Raw genomic sequence first — 22352 nt, 5'->3', positions numbered from 1 at the left:
AATGTATTGGAGATGGGCTGGAAAGTCTCAGAGGTTAACATGAGAAGAGTCTTGTCCATCTTTGAATGAGAGGAAATGGGATGATTGGGAGGGAATGCTAGTGGGTGAGGTGATGCTTGTTGGGAGAATGGGGGCAGATGTACAGATGGATCAGCTTACCAGATTGATGTTTGGTGAGTGGGCCAGTACTGTAAGCTGGGGGCTTGCGTGGAGGTTGCCACATGGTTGGGGAATGGGTCTAAGTAAATTTCTGAAGAGACAGTGGGTAGTTTAAAATGACTCTTTGTGAAGCAGGATCCCATCACCAGACCCCATGAGCAAGGATCTCCAACACTGGTTTCCCTTGAGCCAGCAGGAAGCATGCTGCACTGGTGCTGTGAATACCTGCTTCTCCATGTAAGCCTGCTGGTTCAAGAGGCTGTGCTGGCATGGGTGAAAATCTAAGAAGGCATTCCTGATTCAGGATATCAACAAGTGCATTAAGACTCATGTGCATGTTTAAGTATCAGGAAATATTTAAATTATAATTTTAGCCTTTCCGCAAATTACAATATCCCCATATTTCCATTACTTTTAATTTTTCTTGGCAATTGTATCAATTGTATCAAAGCATTGTCTAAATGTGAGCAAATATGATAATGGTCCTAATACAGGCAGATGGAATTATGGTCCGAATGCAGCCAAATGGATTATGGTAATGATGTAAGCAAATGCAAATATGGTCTTAATGCGAACAGATGGGATTACGGTCCTCATGCAGGCAAATACAGTACAGATGGGCAAAAGCGTTGGCACGGACACGGTGGGCCCATGGACCCATTTGTGTACAACTATGAATCTGTGAAAACGTATGCTACACATTTCATTTCGTAGTTTCAAAACTTTCTCCCTCTCCTATTTCATTATAAATGTCTATCAGGATTTTTATTCCTGCCAAAAGTTCCCATTTTTACATTACATTTTAATTAATTTAGGATTGCCACTGAACTGTAAGCAAAACAAAACTGTCACTGTACTTCGGTACACTTGAGTATAACGTACCATTGAACCACCGACGTTTGCCTCTAATTAGTTTAACTTTCCCATGCTGGGTCCCCCAGCTGTCGTCCTACTGTGGAAACATTGTTTTCAAGATTAACACCCACCTGAAACTTCTCACCTGCCTGAACCCCCTCTGTCTTTTGCGACTTCATGTCAAAATCATTCCTGCTCTGAAGGTCAGACTTTTCCCTGCAGCAAGAGATTTAAATCTTCTGCAACGTTTCAAGGGCCTGTCCCACTTTCACGATCTAATTCACAACCTTTTTTACTCGTGGACATTTTTCATCAGGCTAGGAAAACGCCCCGACCTACTTGATGTCATGAGTACCTACGACTAGCATCACGACCTACCTACGACCTACCTACAACCTCCTACGACCTCGTGACGACCATACTGCGAGTATGTCAAGGGCAAACTCGGCAGAGGTTGTGAATTGGGGCGTGAATGTGGGACAGGCCCTTAACCAAGAATGTGAATTTCGGCCTTCCAGAAATGTAATGAATTAAAATGTGTTTCTTCGTTATTTAGGAATAGGAATACTTTATTGTCACATGTGACCAGGCACAGTGAGATTCTTTGCTGCGTACACAATGTATACAAATAGCAGCCACCTACGGCGCTGATAAGGTTACAAAGCACGCCGGCTTCCCCTTTTATCCCCCCCAGCAGTGCCCCTCCCCCTATTGTTCATTGTTCTCCCTCCACCTACCCGCTCATCCCGTTAAATATTATTCAACACACATTTGTTAATAATTTAATATTTTGTCAATCGATAAAAATGATTATTAACAGCCTTGTCAGTTCATAGCACGTTGCAAAGAAATTGGCTTTAAAAGTTTGTAAATGAATAGAGGAGAGAGTGTCAATTCTGTCCCAAGCTAATCCCAAAGTTGGTCCTGGATTTTCAACTTCCAATAATGTCAAGCCCCATACCCATAAGTTCCTTACTTCTCTAGTACGGTTAAATCTGAAAATATCTCTGTCAAGATTTGCTGCCCCTCTGAACTCCTTCTACATTTCCATCGTGCTCCCGAATCATGAGTCTCTCTTGCTTGTGCTCTGTTCCCAATATGCTGAACCCCCGAGTAACAGAGGTTGCTTTCAAAGAACACCATCCGCATTGTGATTTTCCTTGATGTAAACCCTTTTTCCCATTGAATCCCACATTATAAATGAGGAGGTATTCCCACGGGAAATCTTTCTCTCAACATTAATACCCCTGTGGATACATGGTCTATAAACAAGGGAACTCTGATTGCATTGTAGGCAGAAGATAGGATTTTTTTAAATTAACTAGCAATGGATATTACATTGCTTGAATAAAGTATAATTTACTTTAATAAATATTAATAAGAGAGATTGCCTTATCAATCTCGTATACAAATCCTTTAAGTGTGTCTCCCCCATGTAAAATGACAGGACAAGTTCGCTGAGTACATTTTGTGTGTGTGTGTGTAGGGGGGGGTTCACATTCATACTATTAGAGTGAATTTTTATCCTGTATATCCAATTTGTTATGGTGATTTGTCACTTTATAAGGGCAAATTTCTATTACATAAACTGCCCCAATAGAGGTATATTGTATCTCCACATCTAGAAAGCCCCATCATGGATTATAATGCACTATCTAGTACTTCCATACCCCACATTTACAACTTGTTCATACCAGATCCCCAAGACACTATTCTTGCTACTTTCTCACACTCGCTTGCAATCTGATTATTCCCAGGATTCATCCATCCAATGAATGCTTATCTGCTTTTCCAGCTATTTAAATCTTTGACTCAGTCTTAGCTTCTGTTTTACAAACACGGAAGATCAAGACATCAAAATCCCCCTCTGCTCCCCAAAAGCACACAAACACTCGTCAATTCTGTCCTCCTGATGAAATTTTACATTGTATGCCTCGTTGTCACCTTCCCCGAGCTAATAATGATCTATTCTACTTGAACTACATCCCCTTTGATCTCTCGTTTTCACACCTTTCCCTTTCATATCTCTCGTTTCCCTCTCCCAGTCTGAAGAAGAGTCTCGTTCCGAAATGTCACCCATTCCTTCTACCTAGAGATGCTGCCTGTCCCGCTGTTACTCCAGCAGTTTGTGTCTGGTCAATTCTGCCAACTCCCACGACTACTTTGCCAAGTATTTCAATGAACAAATTTGCTTATCCTTGTCACCAGTGCTATTAAATGACCCCACCCACTGCAGTCTCAAACACATTTAATGTTATCTTCCTGTGTTAGGAAAGTAGAGATAGGAAAATAGGTAGATGCTAAGAAATCAAAGCTACCAATTTATAATTTGCAATAAATTTGAACAAAATTATTGAAGTTCAATTATTACATTAAAATGCTTTGCAATATAAATTGACCATTGATCAGTGATCCTGATAACACTTTTTCCCTTGCATCACACAGTAATATTTTCTTATTTGTTGACAAAGCATCATCAGTGTTGGTTTTAAATCTTCACAAGTTTTCACACTTTGAATGGCAAACTAGTTATAAATGTAAAAAATTAGTCATATTATTTACTTCAAGCTTGAAATTAATATCACCTGACAATCAGTGATATACTGTAATTTTGTGAAATCGCACTCTGAATTTATTTGCCTTTAAGATTATAAACGGTGCCCTCAAAATGACAGCGGTTTGGTTTTGCAGTATAATAATCTATTTGTGCAGTACATTATGTAATGCTTCTGGCTTCAAAATATAGTGAATTGTTGCCTTATTGTGAGAGTAGTCCACTTATTTCTGGTTGAATTTGTAAGAATAAATATTCTGCTCAGATTCATCAGTGTCATCAACTCATCAGGTATAAAGCAAGGACTCTATCCCAAGATGGAGTGCTAGAAATTCCCAACATGTTATGAATAAGGAGCAAAGGGAAACAGGGGCATTGTATTGCTGCAGTATAAATGCTATTACACTTTCAAAACTTTGAAAATGAAAAGTTGCTCTGTATTAGGAATGAGAGATTGGTGATGGTGTTTGTTCACAACAGGTGCATAGCAGAGGCCAACTCTCTGGCCTTAAACATATCACTGGAACATCTAGACAACAATGATACGGACGGCACCGATTGTTCAGCACGGACTTGTAGGGCCGAGATGGCCTGTTTCCATGCTGTAATTGTTATTATATGGTTATATGACACCTACATTAGATTCCTATTTACCGACTGTAATTCTGCCTTCAACACCATAATCCCATCCAAACTCATCTCCAAACTCATGGACCAAGGAATCAGCACCTCCCCACTTTCTAACCCACAGACCACAATCAGTGAGGGTAGGTCATAACACGTCCTCCACAATAATTCTCAACATCGCTGCCCCACAAGGATGTATTCCCAGTCCCCTATTATATCCCCCACACACTCACGACAGTGCGGCCACATTCAGCTCTAACTCTATCAATAAATGTTGGGGCGGATCACGAGGGATGACGAGACGGAGTACAGGATGGGGAGAGGGAACTTACTAACATGGTGCCAAGCAACAACTTCTCTCTCAAAGGTAGACACAAAATGCTGGAGTAACTCAGCGGGACAGGCAGCATCTCTGGAGAGTCGAGACCCTTCTTCAGACTGATGTCAGGGAGGGGGCGGGACAAAGATAGAATGTAGGCGGAGACAGTAAGACTAGTGGGAGAACTGGGGAGGGGGAGGGGATGGAGATAGCTCTTGCTTTCTTAACTGCAGATAGCCCTTGCTTTCTTTCTCCATCCCCTTCCCAGTTCTCCCCCTAGTCTTACTGTCTCCGCCTACATTCCATGTTTGTCTCGCCCCCTCCCCTGACATCAGTCTAAAGAAGGGGCTCGACCCGAACCAGCTGAGTTACTCCAGCAGTTTGTTTCTACCGTCGGTTTAAACCAGCATCTGCAGTTCTTTCATACACAACTTCTCTCTCTATGTCCTCAAGATGAAGGAGTTCATTATTGACTTCAGGAGGCATGTTGGAGTACATGCCCCAATCAGCATCATTGATGCTGAAATGGAAATGGTTGAGAACTTTAAGTTCCTTGGTCATAGAGTGATACAGTGTGGAAACAGGCCCTTTGGCCCAACTTGCCCACACCGGCCAACAATGTCCCAGCTACACTAGTCCCACTTCTCTGCGCTTGGACCATATCTCTCCAAACCTGTTCTATCCATGTACCTGTTAACTATTTCTTAACAGATGGGATAGTCCCAGCCACAACTACCTCCTCTGGCAGCTTGTTCCATACACCACCCTTTGTGTGAAAAGGATACCGCTTGGGTTCCTATTAAATCTTTTCCCCTTCACCTTGAACCTATGTCCTCTGGTCCTCGATTCCCCTACTCTGGCCAAGAGACTCTGTGCATCTACCCAATCTATTCCTCTCATGATTTTGTATACCTCTATAAGATCACCCCTCATCCTCCTGCACACCATGGAATAGAGACCCAGCCTACTCAACCTCTCCCTATAGCTCACACCCTCTAGTCCTGGCAACATCCTCATAAATCTTTTCTGAACCCTTTCAAGCTTGACAATATTTTTCCTATGCCCAGAACTGAACACAATATTCTAAATGCGGTCTCACCAACGTATTATACAACTGCAACATGACCTCGCAACTTCTATACTCAATACTCTGACTGATGAAGGCCAAAGTGCCAAAAGCCTTTTTGACCACCTTGTCTACCTGCGACTCGAACTTCAAGCAACCATGCACCTGTACTCCTAGATCCCTCTGCTCTACAACACTACCCAGGGGCCTACCCAAGAGGTCCTGCCCTTGTTCGATGTCCCAAAATGCAACACCTCACAATTCTCTGTATTAAATTCCATCAACCATTCCTCTGCCCACCTGGCCAATAGATCCAGATCCTGCTGCAATATTTCACAACCATCCTCACTATCTGCAAAACCACTCACTTTTGTATCATCAGCAAACTTGCTAATCTTGCCCTGCAACAACTGCATCTTATTTTATATCAATCTTAACTCGTTGTGCTATGCTTTGTTGCTTATTATATGTTTTATTGGTGATTTTTTTATTACTGGTGCTTTGTTGCTTATTGTATGTTTATTACTGATATTATGTGATGTAAGGTGACCTTGAGTGTCTTGAAAGGCACCATTAAATAAAATGTATTATTATTATTATGTTCTCATCCAAATCATTGATGTAGATGCCAAACAGTAACGGGCCCAGCACCGAACCCTGAGGCACACCACTAGTCACAGGCCTCCAGTTCGAGAAGACTGACAAAATTCGGCAATGTGTCCAGTGACACAAACTTCTACAGACACACCATTGAGAGAATATTGTGCCAAACAACTTGTCCCATTGGAAACAGCTCTGCTACATTTCATTGCAAATATTGTGGGTGTAGAGCCCAGTCCTTGGTTTGGAAACAGCCCCCCAAGACCAAAGACTCCAAGAAGTTGTGGATTGCTGTCTCCTTAAAGCATCACATCATCAAAGATTTGTCCCATCCCAATGACTCCTTCTATATCCTGAGGATGCTGCTTTCTCATTAAAGCAGCATGGCATTCATCAAAGATTTGCCTTTTCCCGGTTTTTCTTCTTATATCCTGAGGATGCAGCAAGTTTAAGGAACATCTTCAACAAGACCTTTTAAATCTTTAAGTTTCTCTGTGTCGGAGAGCAGAGCAGTAGGTGCATGGGTTCATCATTCTGTGCAATTCCGTATCTTAAGTGATGCACTGCATTGACTTGGAATAATACCACCAGTCCTTCATTGCTGCAATAGTAAACTCCTACATAACAGTGAAGAAGTGGATGCCATGTTGGCCTTTATACCAAGAGGAGTTGAGTTTAGGAGCAAATACGTCTTCTGCAGTTGTAAAGGGCCCTGGTGAGACCACACCTGGAGTATTGTGTGCAGGTTTGGTCCCCTAATTTGAGGAAGGACATTCTTGGTATTGAGGGAGTGCGCGCGACTCTGGTCTTTGGGCGGCGCGACACTCACTGGTCAGCAGCGGCAAACTTGCAGTCTGTCCTGCGTTTATTTTATATCAATCTTAACTCGTTGTGCTATGCTTTTTATGTAGCTTTTTGTTTTTTATGTTGGGGTGTGTGTGTGGCGGGGTGCTGGGGTGGGGTGGGAGGGGGGGGGGAACTTTTGAATCTCTCCTTGAGTGTCTGGAGACACCATTAAATAAAATGACCTTTTCTCGTTATGGTCTCAGTTGTCGTTGATGGATGCCAAACGAGCACGAACCCTGAGGCACACCACTAGTCACAGGCCTCCAGTTCGAGAAGCAACCTTCCACCCTCTGCTTCCTTCCATGTTCCTTTATATTAATATTACCAACTATCGGTCATGAACCAACCACATTGAAGGCACACCAGCGCTTCTACTTCCTCAGAAGACTGACAAAATTCGGCAATGTCTCCAGTGACTCAAACTTCTACAGACGCACCATTGAGAGAATATTGTCGGGTTGCATTACAGCTTGGCTTGGAAACAGCTCTGCCCAAGACCGCAAGAAATTGGAAGAAGTTGTGGATGTAAGCCCAGTCCATCACACAGATTAGATTCCCCCCTCCCAATGACTCCATCTACACCTTGCTGTCTCATTAAAGCAGCCACATCATCAAAGATTTGTCCCATCCCGGTTATTCCTTCTTATATCCTGAGGATGCTGCAAGTTTAAGGAACATGCATTCTTCAACAAGACCTTTTAAATCTTTAAATTTCTCTGTGTCGGAGAGCAGAGCAGTAGGTGCATGGGTTCATCATTCTGTGCAATTCCGTATCTTAAGTGACGCACTGCACTGACTTGGAATAATACCACCAGTCCTTCATTGCTGCAATAGCAAACTCCTACATAACAGTGAAGAAGTGAATGGCATGTTGGCCTTTATGCCAAGAGGAGTTGAGTATAGGAGCAAAGACGTCCTTCTGCGGTTGTAAAGGGCCCTGGTGAGACCACACCTGGAGTATTGTGTACAGGTTTGGTCCCCTAATTTGAGGAAGGACATTCTTGCTGGTGAGGGAGTGCAACATAGGCTTACAAGGTTAATTCCCAGGATGGTGGGACTGTCATATACTGAGGGAATGGAGTGGCTGGGCTTGTATACTCTAGAGTTTAGAAGGATGAGAGGATATCTTATTGAAACATATAAGATTATTAAGGGTTTGGACAAGCTAGAGGCAGGAAACATGTTCCCGATGTTGGGGGAGTCCAGAACCAGGGGCCACTTTTTAAAAATATGGAGTAAGCCATTTAGAACGGAGACGAGGATACACTTTTTCTCACAGAGAGTGGTGATTCTGTGGAATTCTCTGCCTCAGAGGGCGGTGGAGGCCGGTTCTCTGGATACTTTCAAGAGAAAGTTAGATAGGGCTCTTAAAGATAGCGGAGTCAGGGGATATGGAGAGAAGGCAGGAACGAGGTACTGATTGGGGATGATCATTATCTGTTTGAATGACAATAAAAAGCATTCTATTCTATCAGCCATGATCACATTGAATGGCGGTGCTGGCTCGAAGGGCCGAATGGCCCACTCCTGCACCTATTGTCTATTCTTTATAACAGGGTTGTGAGAATACTTTCACTACCTTCTCAAAAGTATATGCGGATAGAAAATACATTTTGACCGTGCCAAAGTTACAGGCCACAAGACCTACTTCTGCTGCTATTCTGTCATGTGCATGAGGGTCATGTACACTGGGGACCAGGAACATGGTTCAGAAACTTCAAGACCATGCATGCATGATCAGGTTTTGGATACATTTCCGTGTCTCAACAAATATCAGTGTTGCACAACATGACAGAATTTCTGGGCCCTTGGGTTTGTGGGAGAGATGATATAAGTAGGTTTGAAGCACATCTAGCAACGTTGGGAAAAAGGCGAGGAAGTCTTAGAGAGAGTAAAAAGGAAATTCGATAATATGTGGGCTAAGAGCTGGTAAAAGGTTAAGAAAACAAGCCATTGGTAGGAAGTAAATAGACAGCAGAGATAATGATCAATAATTTGACGTGGCAGGGTGTTTAGCTTTACTTTCTTTTAGTGAGATTTGGCCTTCAGCATTTAGAATTGAGGCATTTTGTACAGCAAATTACCAAAATTAGAAGCAGATTACTGGGATGAAAACAGTGCACCTGGGAGCAACTGTGTACCATTATAACCAGTTGGATTGAAGGATCGTGAAATTAATAGTATAAAGAATAAGAAGGAAATTAGATACAGAATTCAGAGACATAGAACAAGCAGGCAAAATTGATTTGAATGAAATAAAAAAAGGCTAAAAGGGCAATTAAAAAAAAAAAAAAAAAAAATTCTTCATCAGCAATTGAGATATGGTGATGAAATACCGCACTCCTAATGAAAATAGTAGATGGTGGTTATATAATATCTGTGGAGAGAAAAACAAGGTTAATATTTCTGTGTAAGAAGGAACTGCAGATGCCAGTTTAAACCTTTTGGACACAAAAAGCTGGTGTAACTCAGCGGGACAGGCAGCATCTCTGGAGAGAAGGAATGGGTGACGTTTTGGGTCGAGACCCTTCTTCAGATTGCACCTGACATGACTTTTCATCGGAACTGTAATAAACAGCTCAGTGTAGATTATTATTTAAACGGAAATAAATGTGAGACCCAGTAATATTTAAAATAGGACATTTTCTGCTGATATGTTGTTCGTATGACGATCCTGAGGAAAAGGCAGGGAGAAAATGCAGTCTGATTCTAATTTATAACACTTTGAAATTGCACCAGAGACTGCGAAAAACATTAAAATGTCAGCATTGCAGGGAAACTGTAGATGCAGAAACAAACTTGTTAAAAACAATCTTGTTTTAGCTTCTTTAACGCTAAAAGATGACAAGATAGCATCAACCAAATGACAAATCCTCAAATGAACTTTGACATTGGTATTTTAACTGATCTTATAGAGTTGTATAAAATCATGAGGAATAGATCAGGTAGACACACACACAGAGTCCCGTGCCCAGACGTGGGGAATCGAGAACCAGAGGATGTAGATTTAAGGTGAAGGGGGGAAAATTATAATAGAAATCTGAGGGGTAACTTTTTCACACAAAGGGTGGTCAGTGTATGGAACGAGCTGCCAGAGGAAGTCGTTGTAGCAGGGACTATTGCAACATTTAAGACGTTCGATAGGTTTCGAGGGATATGGGCAAATGCAGACAGGTGGTACCAGTGTAGATAGAGAGTCATACAGCACAGAAACAGGCTCCTCAGGCCCAACCCATGCATGCCAACCAAATTGTCCCGTTCAAACTAATCCCATTTGCCTGCTTTTAGACTATATCCCTCTTAATCGTTCCTATTCATGTAGCTATTCAAGTGATTTTAAAATCTGTTTTCATACCTGCCTCAACTAACTCCTCTGGCAGCTCGTTCCACATACTCATCAGTCTCTAAGTGAAAAAGTAGCCTCTCGGCTTCCTATTAAATCTTCCCTCTCACACCTTAAATCTATGCCCTCTTGTTCTTTACTCCCCTGCTCTGGATAACCAACTGTGCAGTCACTCTATGTGTTTTCATCATAATTGTTATACACCTTTATAAGATTACCCCTCAGTCTCTTACTTTGTAAGGAATAAAGTCATAAGATCATAAAGAATAGGAATAGAGTTAGGCCATTCGTCCCATCGTCTACTCTGCCATTCAATCAAGGCTGCTCTCTTCTAATCCCATTATCCTGCCTTCTCTCCAGTCCTAGTCTGAAGTGACAAAGGGCTGGATTGGGCTAGCTTTGATCCTGATCAGTTGTAGCAAAAATAACACTGTCAAAAACAATGTCAAAAAGTTTGTTTTAAAGTTTACTTGGTCTTTTTAATGGGAGGGAATAGGGGGAAACCGTTTCCAGTCACTGACCTTGGCGGAGATGCGTCTTTCTCCGAGTCACATCTTTGCCCCCCCCCCCCCTCGCGGCCTACCAACAGGATTGGCGCGGCCTATCCAGCCGGAGACCTGCCAGAGATTCAGCAGGGGCGCAGCACTGAATTCCATCGCGGAGCGGGACGATGCCTTACCGGGGATCGCCTGTGTTGGAGCTCCTGAGTGTTGGGCCTGCTGACTTGAACACAGTGGAGCTCTGCTTTGCGGAGCTTCTAACCGCGGGGCAGCGCTGACTTTAACATTGCGGAATCCTGGGATCTTTTGCCGAGGGTCGCTAGTGTTGGATCTCTGCCCAGCTCGGCCTGTGGACTTCGGAAGCCTCGGTCTCCGGTAGGAAGCGGCCGATTCGGAACTCCAAGCCTCTGAGTGTGTTCTTCCGTTCTGACGCTGGAGTTCCAATCATCACGGCGAGCGGGCCTGTACATCGGGCTGTCCGTAGGCGATTGCGGACGGCTCAAAGGCCCCGACCACGGGTGAACAATGAGGAAGTGACTGAACTTTATTGCCTTCCCTCACAGTGGGAAACGTTGATTCCGCTGTGGGGGGATATCCATGTTAAATTCTATCGAGTATTGTGTTCTTTTTATTTGTACGGCTGTATGGTAATTCAAATCCCACTGTACCAATTGGTGCATTTGATAATAAAAGTAACTTGAACTTGATAATACATTATGGAAACACATGGGAGTTTGGTGACTAGCTATTACACAGGTATTATTATTAGTTGCTGGACTCTGCCTCTCTGTCTCCTCGTACAATATTTGATATGGCAATTGAGGCTATGCACCCCAAAGAATTAATGGTATGTAGAAAAAAAAATTGAATGTTTGTTTAAATAGAGGAATACTCGGTGTAGCAGGCCACATTCATTGACAATTTGCAATGTAAACATTTCCCAGCTCAAATAAATTTCATGAAGGTCATTTTACCTCCAAAATAAATGGGTTTGGTTTGAGTAGCAAGTTTAAATTAAGCGGAATCCAAGCTATTTCAAAATCCTCCTCATCTTCAACTGCAACGGAAACAAAACAAGTGACAGGTGACGAACATGTACTCGAGACAGGTCAGGTATTTAACATATTTTAGGGAGGTTGCTTACCTTCCTTCTAACATAGAAAGGCTATTCGGCCCTTCGAGCCAGCACCTCCATTCAATGTGATCATGGCTGATCATCTAAAATCAGTACCCCGTTCCTGCTTTCTCCCCATATGCCTTGATTCTAACAGCTACAGTGTCCTCCCGTCATGTTTGGGACAAAGACCCGTCATTTATTTATTTGCCTCTGTACTCCACAATTTGAGATTTGTAATAGAAAAAAATCACATGTGGCTAAAGTGCACATTGTCAGATTTATTAAAGGCCATTTTTATACATTTTGGTTTCACCATGTAGAAATTACAGCTGTGTTTATACATAGTCCCCCCATTTCAGGGCACCATAATGTTTGGGACACATGGCTTCACGGGCGTTTGTAATTGCTCAGGTGTGTTTAATTGCCTCCATAATGCAGGTATAAGAGAGCTCTCAGCACCTAGTCTTTCCTCCGGTCTTTCCATCACCTTTGGAAACTTTTATTGCTGTTTATCAACATGAGGACCAAAGTTGTGCCAATGAAAAGCAAAGAAGCCATTATGAGACTGAGAAACAAGAATAAAACTGTTAGAGACATCGGCCAAACCTTAGGCTTACCAAAATCAACTGTTTGTAAGATCATTAAGAAGAAAGAGAACACTGGTGAGCTTACTAATCGCAAAGGGTCTGGCAGGCCAAGGAAGACCTCCACAGCTGATGACAGAAGAATTCTCTCTATAATAAGGAAAAATTTGCAAACACCTGTCCGACAGATCAGAAACACTCTTCAGGAGTCAGGTGTGGATTTGTCAATGACCACTGTCTGCAGACTTCACGAACAGAAATACAGAGGCTACACTGCAAGATGCAAACCACTGGTTAGCCGCAAAAATAGGATGGCTGGGTTACAGTTTGCCAAGAAGTACTTAAAAGAGCAACCACAGTTCTGGAAAAAGGTCTTATGGACAGATGAGATGAAGATTAACTTATATCAGAGTAATGGCAAGAGCAAATTATGGAGGAGAGAAGGAATTGCCCAAAGTCCAAAGCATACCCCCTCATCTGTGAAACACGGTGGTGGGGGTGTTGTGGCCTGGGCATGTATGGCTGCTGAAGGTACTGGCTCACTTATCTTCGATGATACACTGCTGATGGTAGTAGCATAATGAATTCTGAAGGGTATAGACACATCCTATCTGCTCAAGTTCAAACAAATGCCTCAAAACTTGGTAGGCGGTTCATTCTACAGCAAGCCAATGATCTCAAACATACTGCTAAAACAACAAAGGAGTTTTTCAAAGCTAAAAATGATCAATTCTTGAGTGGCCAAGTCAATCACCCGATCTGAACCCAATTGAGCATGACTTTTATATGTTAAGACTCTTATTACTTTTTATTACTCAAGACACTTATTATTTTTTTTTATTCAAATCGTTTGCTATGTCGCTCTTCAAGGGAGATGCTAAATGCATTTCGTTGTCTCTGTACTGTAATGACAATGACAATTAAAATTGAATCTGAATCTGAATCTGAATCTTAAAACTGAAGGGGGCTAGCCCCCAAAACACGCATAAGCTGAAGATGGCTGCAATACAGGCCTGGCATAGCATCACCAGAGAAGACACCCAGAAACTAGTGATATCCATGAAGACTTCAAGTAGTCATTGCATGCATAATATATGCAACAAAATATTATTTTGACTACTTTCAATTACGTGACATTGCCGTGTCCCAAACATTATGGTGCCCTGAAATGGCGGGACTATGGATAAACACTGCTGTAATTTCTACATGGTGAAACCAAAATGTATAAAAATGCCCTTTATTAAAATCTGACAATGTGCACTTTAGCCCCTGGTGTTTTTTTCTATTGCAAATCTCAAATTGTGAAGTACAGAAGCAAATAAATAAATGACGGGTCTTTGTCCTAAACATTATGGGGGCACTGTATATATAACTCTCTTGAATACATGGTTTCTATTTTTAATTCTGTGCCCGTGTTGTCGGGCCTTTGGGAAACAATGCAGGTACATAGAAAACAAAGGGCTAGAACAGGATTATCAAATGGATTTGGGCCAAGAAAAGCTGATTTCTGACATCCTCACAATCTAATTTGACAGCATACAGCACACTCTGCTTGTTGGCCCCTGCCCTTCTCTATGCTGAGACTCTGCTCATACTAACCACCAAGTCTATCGGCCTCTGAGCTTCATTCAATTCTACAGCCTTCCCTACCCATCTGGCAACCAAGCCTGTCAGACTGACTTCAAGGCAGGACATCTATTCATGAAACAAGTCACAAACTCAGCAACATTTCGGGAAACCCGTGTCCAAATATCTCCACTGCATGTCCAGCCTGCAACGCCAATACCTTATCACAGTGTATTTCTGGATAAAGCCTTGTGGAATTCTACTTCAGAGCTTTGTTATCTCTCATCTTTAATTTCATGCTGTTAAATTGAACACATTACTGTTAAGTGGCATGTTTTATTGCAGGAAACTGAATGCTATCATTTTGAAATGAAATGCCATTTGGTGAAACAAACAACAATTGCTAACTTAAAGGTGTTATACATTTAACAGACCTTTCTTTTCCATTTGATTGTTACCGTTTTGTGTTGAGAGAAGATAATGTAGTACCTTTCAACTTCCTACATTGGTAGTTGATTTTCATTATCTTGAGTATGACTGTACATCATTGTAGCGTTTGTACAATATATAGAGTGTAGATCATTACAGAGTACAGACTGTTCTTGATAACAGCTTGCTGGAAGCATTGTAAAGTGATAAATCATCTGGCTCCCATGTGCACAGCTTCCTTAAGATTGAAGACAGCAGCTTCATACTTTTACTAAGCATGTAATTGAGTAACAGAATGTTATCTCTCTAAAGCACCAACATGACCATTCACCATTTGTTTTTTTTTGTCATGGCAGGTTTACATTCGGATCAAAGATGATGAATGGAATGTGTATAGGAGATACACTGAATTCAGAGCATTGCACAATAGACTACGGACCAAATTCCTGACAGTGAACACTTTTCATTTCCCACCTAAAAAAGCTATTGGAAACAAGGTACTTTAAAGATTTTGTAGAAATGTGCACATTTTTGCCCTTGGTAAATCGTAAATGTTCTAATCTCTAAACTATCATTGGTGTATTCATTCGTTATATATTGTACCTGTTTTCATTTTAACTTTTCCAAAGTATCTTAAACTGCATATTGACTTCAAACTTATATGGAAATAAGAGTAACTGATCAAGCAGAAATAGAAAGATAATTGCTTGTTGTAAAATATTTTGTTGAATTATGTTAATCTTTAATTTCTGAAAGAAATTACTTTCTTGAAGACTTGCACTTTCAAACATTAATTTATATTTTCACCAGAAACTTATGTTTCCGGCAGACCTTGTATTAATTTCCTATCCCTAAATGTACTGGAGGTAGTGAGAGTGAATTGCTGCCTTGAACGGGTTGTAGTCTATGTGGTAGAGGAACAACTGCACTGGAAATGGTTGCTAATTCCAATATTGACACCCAGAGATGGTATGCATTCTATCCACCCACTGCCCTTAAGGGTCCGTCCCACATGGGCGTCATTTACGCGTCACGCAGATGGTGTACATGACAAAACCCTGGGGTGCCGCGCGCGACCATGTGTCATTGCCTACGTCACCATGCACCATGTGCACACCTTGATGCGCGCGGGTCGTGCGTCGTGACGCGTAAATGATGTCACGCAAATGACACCCAAGTGGGACAGGCCCTTTATCCTGCCTAGTAGCAGATGCCTCACGTTTTGGGATTATGATGTTTGAAAAAAACCTTGACAAATTGCTGTAATCTCTTTACTAGAAACATTTCTCAGCAGCTGCAGGAATATATTCCTATGACTGGGTACCAATGAAGTACTCTACTTTGTCCTTGGTGAAGTAAGCTTGGTGAGTGTTCTTTAATCTGCACTCATCCAGCCAAGTGAAGAGTATTCATATTCTCAAATTATAAATAGTGGAAAAGCTTTAGATAATCTAAAAATGAATCGTTCGCCACAGAGTTCCCAGTGAATAGCCGCATCAATGACTGCTTTGGCTTCAGGCTTATCTTTGACATCCAAGTACTGGCCACTGCCATATATGAGGATTGGGATGATTTGGGAAACTCCACTTCATTTACTACTGGAGCAGGACTGCAAATCGGTGATCGATCCATTAATTGTAAGACTGCTTAGCTTTATACCCAGAGCGCTGCCTTTGTTGTTTTATCATGCATGTCTTCAGCATATTTGTTGCTATTCTTCAGATCACTCTCCTCAGTGAACTCAACTTGAAAACGTTCTCCTCGCTCCGCCGGGAGTTCTGTGAGACCCTCCCTCACTGCTCCCCTCTGTGATTCCTACTACTCTGACCTCTTCTGACCTCCAGTTCACTCTATTCAACTTTCAGTCTAAAGAAGGGTTCCGATCCAAAACGTCAGCCATCCTTTTTCTCCAGAGATGCTGCTTGACCCGCTGAGTTACTCCAGCACTTTGTGTCTAACTTCGGGAGAAGTTTAGAATCAGTTTGTTTGACTCGCATGGTGTTGCTCAACACATTTGCCCCACAGAGCAGACACACAGCGCTGACAAGTATACTCCCACACCAGATAGGACATAAAGCATGCCCTTCATCTCTTTAATAACTCTTACTTTCTAGGCCCCCATTGCTTCATCATCACTGTGTGCATGCAGTCCCTTTACACCTCCATCCCCCACCAGGAAGGTCTCAAGGTCCTCTGTTTCTTCCACCAATAGAGACCCAATCAATTTCCTTCTACGAACAGCCCCCTCTGCCTGGCAGAACTTGGCCTCACCCTCAACAACTTCTCTTTAGACTCCCCTCACTTCCTCCAAGTTAAAGGTGTAGCCATGGGCTCCAGCTATGCCTATCTTTTTGTTGGTTACATCGAACAGTCCTTGTTTTAGACGTACACTGGGCCTGTCCCCAATGCTTTCTCCACTACATCGACAACTGCCTCCTACACCTCCTGCAGAACTCATGGATTTCACTAACTTCACTAATATCTTCCACCATCCTCAAATTCACATGAACTATCACTGACACATCTCTCCTCATTCTTGATCTCTCTGTCTTCATCACAAGCGACAGACTATCGAACGATGTCTACTATAAATGTACCGACATCCACAGTTATCTAGACTGTACTTCCTCCCGCCCTGCTTCTTGCAAAGATGCTATTCCTGACTCTAAATTCCTCTGTTTCTGCCACATCTGCTCCCAAGGTGAGACTTTCCATCCAAGATGTCCTTTATTGTCAGCCAACATGATTTTCCTCACTCCGTCATCGATGGTTTGCTCACCCATGTCTTCCATGTGTCCCAAAGTTCTGCTTTTGCTCCCCCCCTCCCTCCAAATGGAACAAGGATATTCCCCAGGACCTCACCTGCACACCACCAGCCTCTGCATCCAGCATATCATTCTCTGACACTTCCATCACCCTCAATGTGATCTCACCACTAGACACATCTTCCCGTCACCACCCTTTTTCGTCTTCCATAGAGACCGTTCCCTCTGCAACTCCTTGGTTCACTCACCCCTTCCCACCCTCCCCACTCCCTCCCCAGGTACTATCCCATGCAACTGCAAGAGATGTAACACCCGTCCCCATACCTCCTCGCTCGCCTCCATCTAGGGACCCCATAAGTCTTTACAGGTGAGACAGATGTTCGTGTGCACCTCCTCAAACTTCATCTACTGCATCCAGCGTTCCCGGTGTAGCTTCCTGTACATCGGCGAGATCAAGCGTAGATTCGGTGACCATTTCGCTGAACACTTGCACTCGGTCCGCCAAGGCCTACTGGATCTCGCGATTGCGAACCATTTTAACTCTCTTTTCCATTCCCATGCTGACCTTGCTGTCTTGTGCCTCCTCCATTGCTAGAATGAGGCCACACGTAAACTGGAGGAACAGCACCTCAGATTCCGCTTGGGTAGCTTACAACCCAACGGTTGATTTCTCCAATTTTTAAGTATCCCCCCCCCTTCTTTCTCCTCCTCCCCCCCCACCCCCCATCCCTTCCATCCCCCTTCTCTTCACTGGGCCTCACCAGGACTCCCGCCTACTTCTACCCTCCATCCCCACCCCACCCTCTGCGCCCCACGCCCTGCTACTTTCCTTTCCTGTCCAAAACAAATCCTTGACTGCGTCTACCGGCCACACTCTGTATTGTCTCTCCCCTTTCCCAGCTTTCCACCTCACATGCAGACAAAGAAGGGTCTCGACCTGAAACATCATCTTTCCATGTTCTCCAGAGATGATGCCAGACCTGCTGAGTTACTCCAGCAGATTGGTGTCCTCTGTCACTTGGTGTCCTCTGTGACTTCTCCTTCACTGCCATTCTTGAGCCAAAATATTTACGCCCCTTGAAATTACAATTCTGCAATACATAGACCTTTTCTTATCTATCTGTTTCCCGTCTTATAAATGGAACTAAACACCGTAAGACTATTCAGAGCTTGACTGAATAATTAGTTGTACTGCTTTTCTTCACACCTGGTGATTTTGCATTCAAATTTGTATTATAAAATTCCACAACTTTTTCTTGAGGAGCCGAAACAAACTCTTCTGAGTTCAGTTCTATAATCTTTGAACCTCTGTCTCTAGGTAATATGATCCATTTTATCTCAATTACCATATCACCAGTTTCCCATTTTGTTTCTTGTGGATTTATTTACCCTTTCTCTTGGCCACGCGTGGATACTTACTTAATGTAGATGAATTGTGCATTCTTCAGGTGAGCAACAGACTCGCCTCAATCACAGGCTGCAGAGTTCCTTCCTGCACAATAATCTCTTATTTTGATAATATTTTAAAACCCTGAATCTTCATGTCATTGTATTTCAAAATTAAACTTAAATAATTATTTTTTGGTTCATATTAAGTTCCATCACTTCCAGGAGCAGAATTAGGCCATTCGGCCCCATCGTCTATTTCCCCATTCAATCTTGGCTGACCAATCTCTCCCTCTCAACCCCATTCTCCTGCCTTCTCCCCATAACCCCTCGACATCATAGCTTTGTCCTTCATTTTGAAATAGTTTGGTGGCCTGAGTTCCTGTAGCTGCACCAATGTACCACTGTTTTTCTGTACTTCCGTACTCAATCTTTTTGTTGTAAAGTGATTTCACGTAATAATGATATCTTCAATTTACAAATAATCCATAAATGCCTAGATTATAGTAACATGCTACTCTGAACAAAAAATTGTATTAAAAAAAGAATTGATTCTTTGATTTGATGTAATAATATCGGAAGCTACATGGTAGAATCCAAATCTGCAAGTGGCAGTGATCTGGAACGCAACATGAATCACCAGTCCTGTTCTGAATCTATGCCACTTACCATGATGGTGGTGTAATATAAATCCATGGTGGTGTCCCCAGTGTCAACTGGGATTTTTCTTTTGAAGGACTGTTGCTCCAATCAATTCTGTTGCAGTTTAATCCATTTGCCGTCAATAGATTGACAAGAGTGGGATCAAGTCGGTTCCCCCGTGTTTTTTTTCACTTCTCACTTAGACTCAGTTAGGCAACTCCGGACCTGACTTAGTCAGTGATGAAGATAAATGAACCTGAAGAAGGCTTTCAGCCCGAAACGTTACCTATTTCCCTCGCTCTGTAGATGCTGCTGCACCCGCTGAGTTTCTCCAGCATTTTTGTGTACCTTCGATTTTCCAGCATCTGCAGTTCCTTCTTGAACAAGATAAATGAACCGTTTGATAATGAATTTATTAGCCCACAACAATGGTAAATGGTGCTTCCTTGCTGTTATTAGATTTTTCCAACATCATCAAGGGTAGTGGATTCATTGGAGATGAGTGGGCAGTGGTAATTGGCCCTAGTGGTAGGCGGCGCGGCTCCTGGCCACAGCGGCCTCTGCAGCCTGTCCGCGTTTTTATTCAGTCTGTGATTTTTATGTAGTTTGTTATTTTATGTTGGGGTGTGTGGTGGGGGGGGGGGGGGGGTGGGGTGGGAAAACTTTTTTGAATCTCTCCCTGCAAGAGACCCGACCTTTTCTCAGGGTCTCAGTCGTCGTTGAGGCCGAACGAGGACGGCCTCCACCTATTTCCCTCACCTCACCGTAGATGGCCGGGTCCGGAGCGGTGCAGGAGCGCCGCTGCTGGTGTGCTTCTGCCAGCTGCTGGTTTTTGCTGCTGCTGCTGCCCGGAGAGTCGGAGGCTGCGCTGCAGGTTGTGGACGACGGCGCCGAGCCCCGCGGCTCCCTAGCCGTTTTCGGGGCTTCTGCGAACGACTTCTCCCGCCCGAGTTGCGGGGTCGAAGAGCTAAATCGCTGCCCCGCGCGGCTTGGAATGGCCGCGGACTCTGCGAGCGCACACCGGGGGCTTTAGCACCAAGACCCGGTAAATGGTGCTTCCTTGCGTGGCTTCAATGGCCGCGGGACAATCGCCATCGCCAGCCGGGGGCTTTGACTTTGACTCTGACATCGGGGGGGGGGAGAGTGCAGTGGAGAGATACGTTTATTTGGCCTCCATCACAGTTATGTGATGGATGTTTATGTTAAATGTAATTATGTTGTGTCTGGGGTCTATTTGTGTGTTATGTATGGCTGCAGAAACGGCATTTCGTTTGGACCCCCAGGGGTCCAAATGACAAATAAATTGATTCTGATTCTGATAGATTCCTTGGGCTATGCATGACTCCAGATACCCAGTTGTCTCACCTTGTTAATATGGATTCCCAGGGCCATTCTGTGGTTATTATGTACCACTCTGGTGGGTCTTTGTTTCTTGTGGAACAGATTATACACAGGGATTGTGATGGGAGAGCTCTGAACAACAACTGAAAATGCAATTCTATGGTTACCACTATGTCAGAATGGTGTCTTAGTGAATCTATGGAACATTTCTCCCTCTTAAAGCACAACTCCCCAGGTGTACGTGGAGAATTATATAAGGTTGACTATACTGCATCTAATTGTAGGTGATCATTATGCATGAAACTAACTTCTTCTCGGGTCAATTGAAAAAAAATTATAGCGACCATTATTATTGCCGTTTAAAATAACTTATTGCCAATTTAAAAAGCAAAGGAAGGGAATTGAGTCTGAAAGAGATTGGGGTCAATGTTGTCACAATATTTCGCATCAGTAACATGCATTGATGTTTACTAGATGCTACTGGAGTGACTATGTTGTAATTTCTCCAATGTATTTGGAGAAATAAACAATATTTCTATGGTAACAATCTAAATTGATGGAAAATCTTATGTGCAAACCGAAAATGAGCTGAAAAAGAACAAATTAACGCATTGCTGATACACAGCTAAGAAATTATTCCTCTGGTAACTAATGCAGGTGGACAGCAACAAAGTGGATAATGTTGTTTTCACAAGGCAATATCTTTGATAAATCAACTCGTGTATCTTCTGAAGAGTTTGTGATGTTGTTTAAATTCGCCCCCACAATGCTTTCTGTATAGTTTTCTTGGTACAATTAAGCTAAACATCAGATGAAACAGCTATACACCATCTTCGCAGTTAATAATGTGTACTTAATTGCATAGCAGTGTAGCGTGGGATGACTAAAGGGCCTGTCCCACTTGGCTGTCATTTGTGCGTTACGCAGATGGCATGCGAAGATTTTGTACATCGCAAAATCCTAGGACTCCACGCGCGGCGACGCGTCACTGCCTATGTCATCGCGCACCATGCGCGCGTAAAGTGCACCATGCGCGCATCACGTGCGTATCACGACGCGTAAATGACGGGTTAGTGGGACAGGCCCTAAGTGTGCGTGGTAAAGAGAAGGTGAAGAAGTAAGACAATTGGAATAAGTCATTTGACCGGAGCAGAGATGGCACGGTGGCACACCGGTGGACTTGCTGCCTTACAGCGCCAGAGTCCCAGATTAGTTCCTGTCTACGGGTGCAGTCTGTACAGAGTTTGTACCTTCTCCCTGTGACCTGCGTGGGTTTTCTCTGAGATCTGGTTTCCTCCCACGTTCCTAAAACATGCAGGATAGTAGGTTAATTGGCTTGGTATAATTGTGTATTGGCCCTGTTGTGTTGGACAGTGTTAATGTGCAGGAATTGCTGGTCGGCGTGGACTTCTTGGCCCAAAGGATCTGTTTCCGCACGATACATCCAAACTAACCTAACCATCTCAAAACTAAACTAAAGTGCTGGAGTAACTCGGAGGAGCAGGCAGCATTTCTGAAGAAAATGAAGAGGTTGGAAGTTTCAGGTTGGGACTCCTCGTCAGACTGAGTATCTGAAGGAAAGCTAGAAGAGACCAGGATTCAATGATACTTTATTGTCACATGTACCTCAGTACAGTGAAATGCTTTGTTTGA

General features: G+C 43.0%; 1 protein-coding gene across 1 annotated transcript in view; it reads left to right on the top strand.

Annotated features, from left to right (window-relative positions):
* The window catches only part of snx29 (sorting nexin 29), a 695647-nt gene that overhangs the window by 567206 nt on the left and 106089 nt on the right, over nucleotides 1-22352 (top strand). Inside the window, exon 19 of the mRNA XM_055651849.1 lies at nucleotides 14922-15062. Coding sequence (XP_055507824.1) covers nucleotides 14922-15062 — 141 coding nt within the window. The remainder of the gene's footprint in view (nucleotides 1-14921; nucleotides 15063-22352) is intronic.

This window comes from Leucoraja erinacea, chromosome 20 (genome assembly GCF_028641065.1).
Source record: "Leucoraja erinacea ecotype New England chromosome 20, Leri_hhj_1, whole genome shotgun sequence".
In the NCBI taxonomy this organism is placed as follows: domain Eukaryota; kingdom Metazoa; phylum Chordata; class Chondrichthyes; order Rajiformes; family Rajidae; genus Leucoraja; species Leucoraja erinaceus.
Note: the sequence above shows the minus strand (reverse complement) of the source record. Positions and strands in the feature narration are given on the sequence as shown.